Source organism: Cherax quadricarinatus, chromosome 6 (assembly GCF_038502225.1).
Source record: "Cherax quadricarinatus isolate ZL_2023a chromosome 6, ASM3850222v1, whole genome shotgun sequence".
Lineage (NCBI taxonomy): Eukaryota > Metazoa > Arthropoda > Malacostraca > Decapoda > Parastacidae > Cherax > Cherax quadricarinatus.
The window spans coordinates 64,414,054-64,421,291 of NC_091297.1; the positions used below are offsets into that span (position 1 = coordinate 64,414,054).

The 7,238-nt window shown below is 39.0% G+C and overlaps 1 protein-coding gene across 8 annotated transcripts in view; it reads left to right on the plus strand.

Annotated features, from left to right (window-relative positions):
• The window catches only part of 5PtaseI (inositol polyphosphate-5-phosphatase A), a 612,658-nt gene extending 606,252 nt beyond the window's left edge, over positions 1-6,406 (plus strand). For all 8 annotated transcript variants that reach the window (XM_070081715.1, XM_070081724.1, XM_070081732.1 and 5 more), the window contains one exon: positions 6,314-6,406. In XM_070081715.1, coding sequence (XP_069937816.1) covers positions 6,314-6,391 — 78 coding nt within the window. In that variant the 3' untranslated portion in view covers positions 6,392-6,406. The remainder of the gene's footprint in view (positions 1-6,313) is intronic.
• The last annotated feature ends 832 nt before the right edge of the window (positions 6,407-7,238 follow it).

The window sequence follows — 7,238 nt, forward strand, 5'->3', positions numbered from 1 at the left end:
GGGCCAAGAACGCTACCCTGTGGTACACATTAATAAATTTATTACAATAAAGTGATATAATAAAATTATAAATGTATGGAAGAGAGTAAGGTACCTAGGGATTGGCAGAGACCATGCATAGTTACTTTGTATAAAGGCAAAAGGGACAAAAGAGAATGTAAAAATTATAGGGGAATAAGTCTGTTGAGTATATCTGGTCAAGTTTATGGTAGAGTTATTATTGAAAGAATTAAGAGTAAGACGGAGAGTAGGACAGCAGATGAGTAGGGAGGCTTTAGGAGGGGTAGGGGGTATGTTGACCAAGTGTTTACAGTGAAACATATAGATAAACAGTATTTAGATAAAAGTAAAGAGGTTTTTGTTTCATTCATGGATTTGGAAAAGGCATATGACAGGGTGGATAAGAGAGCAGTGTGGCAGATGTTGCAATTGTATGGAATAGGAGGTAGGTTATTGAAAGCAATGAAGAGTCTTTACGAGGATAGTGAGGCTCAGGTTAGAGTATGTTGGAGAGAGGGAGATTATTTCCCAGTAAAAGTAGGCCTTAGACAAGGATGTGTGATGACACCATGGTTGTTCAATATATTTATAGATGGGGTTGTAAGAGAAGTGAATGCTCAGGTGTTGGCAAGAGGTGTGGGGTTAAAATATAAAGAATCAAACACAAAGTGGGAATTGTCACAGTTGCTCTTTGCTGATGACACTGTGCTTTTGGCAGATTCTGAAGAGAGGGTGCAGAGGTTGGTGGATGAGTTTGGTAGGGTATGTAAAAGAAGAAAATTAAAAGTGAATATAGGAAAGAGTAAGGTGATCAGGATAACAAAAAAGTTAAGTTGCAAAAGATTGGAAATTAGATTGGAGGAAGAGAGTATGGAGGAGGTAAATGTTTTTAAATATTTAGGAGTGGACGTGTCAGCAGATGGGTCTATGAAAGATTAGGTGAATCATAGAATTGACGAGGAGAAAAAGGTGAGTGGTGCACTGAGGAATCTGTGGAGACAAAGAACTTTATCTGTGGAAGCAAAGAGAGGGAATGTATGAAATTATAGTTATACTAACACTCTTATATGGGTGCTAAGCATTGGTGGTGAATGTTGCAACAAGGAGAAGGCTGGAGGCAGTGATGTCGTGTCTGAAGGCAATGTGTGGTGTGAATATAATGCAGAGAATTTGTAGTTTTTAAATTAGGAGGAGGTGCAGGATTTCCAAAACTATTACCCAGAAGGCTGAGGAGGGGTTGTTGAGGGTGGAACAATATAGAATAACTTCAAGAGTGTATAAATCTGTAGTGGAGGGAAGGCGAGGTAGAGGTCGGCCTAGGAAGGGTAAAGGGGAGGGGGTAAAGGAGGTATTGCATGCGAGGGGCTTGAGCTTCCAGCAAGCATGCGTGAGCATGTTAGATAGGAGTGAATGGAGACAAATGGTTTTTAGGACTTGATGTGCTGTTGGAGTGTTTTCAGTGTAATATTTATGTAGGGATTCAGGGAAACTGGCAGGCTGGACTCAAGCCCTCCAGAAGGGGTGTTAATGTTGTGGTTTTATGACTGTAATGTAAACATGCTTCTGGCAAGACGAGTGGATGATGGTGAAATTTTTCTTTTTTGGGCCACTCTACCTTAGTGGGAAACAGCCAGTGTGTTAATAAAAAAAAAAGTAAAATTATCAATTTCCTTGCATTTTTAGTAATAAAAATATAAGTATAAGGAAGGGCGGGTGGGTTGCTCAGAGGCTGTTAGCCCTTGATCCCCCAACACCAACAACATACTCTCACACACATCCTAAAACAAACTATGAGTGTACCAACTAAACTGATGCACAAATTTATATGAAGTAGGTACTGTATACACATTGCATCCGGGTACTTTTTTATCTTTTAACCTTTATTATGCAAAGGAAGATAAGCAGAAGGTACATAAATACTGGGAAGGTCCCTCACATAGACAAGTGCAGTTCATGTCTGCCCTCTCAGTTTGTACATAGACATTGTTGCCAACAAGCTTACATTTGAGTATGGGAAGTAAGTTTATTTAGGCACAGATACTCCTAAGTACAATTATCATACATAGCATAAATTACTTAGGGTAACCCATAAAAGTTAGACAACTTGACTTATTGATATGAAACACTGCATACATTGACTAGTACACAAATAACCCGCACATAGGAGAGAGGAGCTTGCGATTACATTTTGGTCCTACTTGGACCATTTATGAAGTCACACTGACAAAGTAGAGAATCATATGGGACACGTATGTACAAATGAATGAGAGGTGGGATGGGGGAGGCAGGGGAGGAAGCTAGGTCTCCCTCACAAAGACAGTGGACTGACCCACAGGCAGGCTGCTGACGAGGCCACTAGACGGATGGAAAAAAATCCCTCGGCCCAACTCACGGTACTCCAAATTTTTTTCCCTGTAGTGAAACTGTGTTAGTCTAATTTTACGGAGTGTAGTCGAAAATATGCTGTAATTTTGCAATACATATGTAGTGTAATGGAGACAACATGTTAAAGGAACCAGTGTTAATTAACGATCTACAATACATGAGTACAGATCAGTGGTAGTGAGATGGAGCAAAGGTGAACCTCTTTGGAATGGACACAGTCAACAAGGGCCAAAACATCCACCTAAAAAGATGTTTTTGGGTAGTTTTACTGCTCAAGACCCTGGATAACTTTTTATTGTTGAGGAAACGATGAATAGTGACAAATACAAGGCAATCCTGGCATCTCATTTGCTTCCCATTGTGGATAGAGACTTTCCTGATAGAGAAGGCATTTTCCAGCAGGATCTTGCTCCATACCACACTTCCATGCATTCTAAATTGGCCTGGAAACTCTCTTGACCTCAACCCAATTGAGAGACTGTGGGCAATAACCAAACACTGGATCATTAAACAAGACTGTTCAATTGAGGAGAAGTTAATTGCAGCTGTTATTAGGGCCTGGTACTATGACGAAGAAGTTGCCAAAATGTGTTCACCATTGGTCAATTTAATGCCAAAGTGTGTAGCAATGCTTATGAAAGCAAAGAGTAGTCATATCTGTTATTAAATCAAATATCTATCATATCACTGCCATCAATTTACCAGATATATGTCTAATTTCATTACATTCCAAATTAATATGCATATTACTGTATAACTCGCTTTTTGTGTCTGACCCTTATTTTAATCCATGTAATCCTTGAATTTATACATTCATCGTCTTTTCCTGCCATAACTGATCCTTCAACATTATTGCTACTCCTTCCTTAGCTCTAACACACTCAGATACCCTTGACTTACTCCCTCTTCAGCTTTTGTTTCTCTTAGAGCCAGGACATCCAGTTTCATGACATTGACATTCATCTCTTATCATCTGCATTACATCCACACTCAAACATCCCAACTTGACACTTTTCTTATTTTTAGTGATTTTTATGGAGGAGGGGTTAGTAGTTCGCTTGCTCCTGGCATTTTAGTCACCTTTTACGATACATATGGCTTGTAGAGGAAGGATTCTTTTTTCACTTTCCTATGGATATGAAAGGAAGGAAATAAGAACAAGAACTATTAACGAAATAGAAGAAAACTCAGATGAGTGCATATACACATGTGTACGTGCATGTGTAGCATGACCTAAGTGTAAGAAGAAATAGCAAAATGTACCTGTTAACGTATATATATGTTTTATTTTTCCTGCCTCCAAATTTGGCACAATTGACCTGAGATGCCTGGTCAGCATAGAATTGGTCTTAACACTCGGTTTTCGCAGTATTAAAAAAATCTGGGACCACTTAGTACCTTGAGCAAACAGTGCGGCAAACACCAAGGATTCACTGATGTAATGTCATATTAACACTTCTCTTTTAAGAGGAAAGTGATGTTAACCCCAAGTTTAGGGTCTATCAATCTCTGTCTTTGTCTGTCTCTGTCTATCTGTCTCTGTCTCTATCTGTCTCTGTCTCTGTCTCTGTCTATCTGTCTCTGTATATCTTTGTCTTTGTCTATCTCTCTCTATCTGTCTCTATCTCTCTCTATCTGTCTCTGTCTCTGTCTATCTGTCTCTGTCTATCTGCCTGTGTATGTCTGTCTCTGGCTTTGTCTATCTATCTCTTTCAATCTGTCTTTGTCTATGTCTGTCTCACAGGTACACATAAATACAAGTATATGTAGTATAAATTACCTAGGGTAACCAAAAAATCCAAAGTGCTATATTCTGCTTGAAGATGTGAGTAAACGTGATGCAGTCTTGTGGCTCTCTCTGAGACAGAGCTAGACGGATAGACAGATAGACAGGGAACTTGACAGACAAATAGACAGACAGAAATGTTTGTGTACCAGCAAAAACAAAGCGAGGGGGATGGTCATCTAATCTTTTCTTATCAGCTGCACCCTCCCCCGCCCTCGTTTACCCTCGTCAAACGTCAGCTCTTATCAGATGTTATCTCCCCTTATCATGTCACTGTCAGGGGTGGACTTTGTTTTTCATTCTTCAAGGGAACATATTATTATTCTTATGTGTTATTATTCTTATGTATTATTATTATTACATATTATTATTATTACATATTATTATTATTACGTATTATTATGTATTATTATTATGTATTATTATTATATTATTATTACTGCCACCGCTGCCACCGCCACCTTCTTCTTCTTCTTCTTCTTCTTCTTCTTCTTCTTCTTCTTCTTCTACTACTACTACTTCTACTACTACTACTACTACTACTACTACTACTACTACTACTACTACTACTACTACTACCACTACCACTACTACTACTACTACTACTACTACTACTACTACTACTACTACTACTACTACTACCACCACCACCACCACCACCACCACTACTTCTACTTCTACTTCCACATATCCAAAACATTGCTGGGACCTATAAATATTTAGTAAATATTCCAAGACAATAGTAAATGACCAAGGCAGGTGTAAATGTCCACCTGTCAGTGTGTGACAATTTGAGTACAATTTCAGTACCTAATACTAGTGTCAGAACAAAGATTGGTTATAAAACGACAAGAACTACAAATTGTAATTATCAGAACATAAAAATTACATAAAATAATATGAAAAATAGAAAAAAGGTATATAGGCAACACTTCTGCAAGCGGCAGGACTCGATGTTGCTGTTACATGAGCATCCAGTGCCAACTTCTTAGCCTCATATCACCGTAAGTATTGACCCTAAAAAAATTTTTTTTATTCTATAATACATGTACTTAGAAAAAGGTGCTCTTTTTTTCTATATATATATTTTTTTTTTTTTTTCAAAATATTCGGGGCGCTGCGCAAGTGAACGCATATATGTTTGGACCGTTTAAGGGTTAAAAGATCAAAACACAATTTGCAAACACAGATAGCTCCTAAGACACTGGGATGGTGGTGACAGGACTGTCAGGGGTGACATGGGAAGGTGGTTGCCCCCCCCACTCCCTGTAATTAGGTGAGGAGAGGCTGTACTTTGCACACCATGTGTTAAGACCCATTCTGTGCTGACCAGGCATCTCAGGTCAATCGTGCCAAATTTGGAGGCAGGAAAAATAAAACATTGATCTATGTTTGGAGCGCTAGTGGTAAGAATGTAGATCTATGTTTGGACAGTTAAGGGTTAAACACTTAAACCTTTTCTTGCCACTTTCAGCAACACTTGTATACCTACTGGGTGCTATAATTTCTTGTCAGATACAAGATATGGCAATTTAAAGATCAAAACAGTTCACAAACACAGCTAGCTCTTAAGACAATGGAACTGAACACATATTCATGAAGGCTGGGGTGGTGGTGGTGGTGGAAGTATCAGGGGTGGCAGGAAATGGTGGTAGGTTTCCCCCACTGACCCACAACAAGGCAGCAGCTTGAACTGGGGAAAATTTTTTCGTGCCTGCAAACAGAACCATGTTAAGTTCATTTTACGAAGTGTATAAAATTGTGTCACAATTTTTCAATAGTGCAATAATCAAAATGTGGCATGTAAATCCATGTAATATAACATTCTGCTGTATTATTTTTGTATTATTTGGGGTGACTTTGAGGGGCTTACGGAGTTTATGAAAGGCTTGACTCCACTTTGCTCCTCTTACCCTTGGTGTTGCCACTGCTGCTAAGTTGAAACTAGAGAAACTCAGAAAAACTGAGAGAGAGCCTGACTTGACTCAGTCACTTGCTCCTGAGTAGCCTCTCCATATTAGTGTAATACAACAAAAATACTGTACCTTTCACTTATGCTGAGATACTTTTAGTAATATATTAGGATTGCCAGAAACAAAATAGTGCAAGGTTATACTGTATTGTATCATTTGTTTTTTTCAGAGTGGAGGAAAGGTTACATACAATCTCATTGGCCAAAGCACCACTATGGGGGATCATAAGGTAATAATTTTTTTTTAAATTGTTATGTTTGCTTAGTTTGTGTTTGTATATTGCAAGCCTTCTGAAATGTTTATAAAATAAAAAAAATACATATAAATCTGTAGTGGAGGGGAGGAGTGATAGGGGTCGTCCTAGAAAAGGATGGAGGGATGGGGTAAAAGAGTAAGTAAGTAAGTAAGTTTATTCAGGTATACACAAATACAGTAACATAGATTATCATACATAGCAGCATATGTGTAAAGTACCTAGGATAACCCAAAAAAGTCAGAGTGACTTATTTCCATTGGGGTTTTGTGTGCAAGGGACCTGGACATGCAGCATGTGTGAACATTTTATATAGTAGTGAATGGAGATGAATGGTTTTTAGTACCTGATGAGCTGTTGGAGTGTGAGCAGGGTAATATTTTGTGAAGGGATTCAGGGAAAACTGGTTAGCCAGACATAAAAGTGAAAATTAAAATGAAAATGTCCTGGAGGTGGGAAGTACAATGCCTGCACTTTAAAGGAGGGGTTTGGGATATTAGCTGTTTGGAGTGACATCTACTCTGTCATATCTGGGTACCTCTGCAAAGACAGTGATTATGTATGAATGATGGTGAAAGTGTTTCTTTTTTGAGTCACCCTGCCTTAGTGGGAGATGGCTGGCATGTTTACAAAAAAGTGTGTGTGTGTGTTTATATTACAATGAACCCTCGGTTATCAGCCGGTTTAGTAATCGGCCAACTCGGTTATCGGCAGGATTTTCGGCGCCCGGTTATTGGCTGTTCGCTCGGTTATCGGCCATTTTGGACACGTCCATCCGCCAGCTACGGCAGCTTGCGCTTCAGTTTAGCTTTGTCTCTCGGTGGCTGAGGAAGCTGCTGCT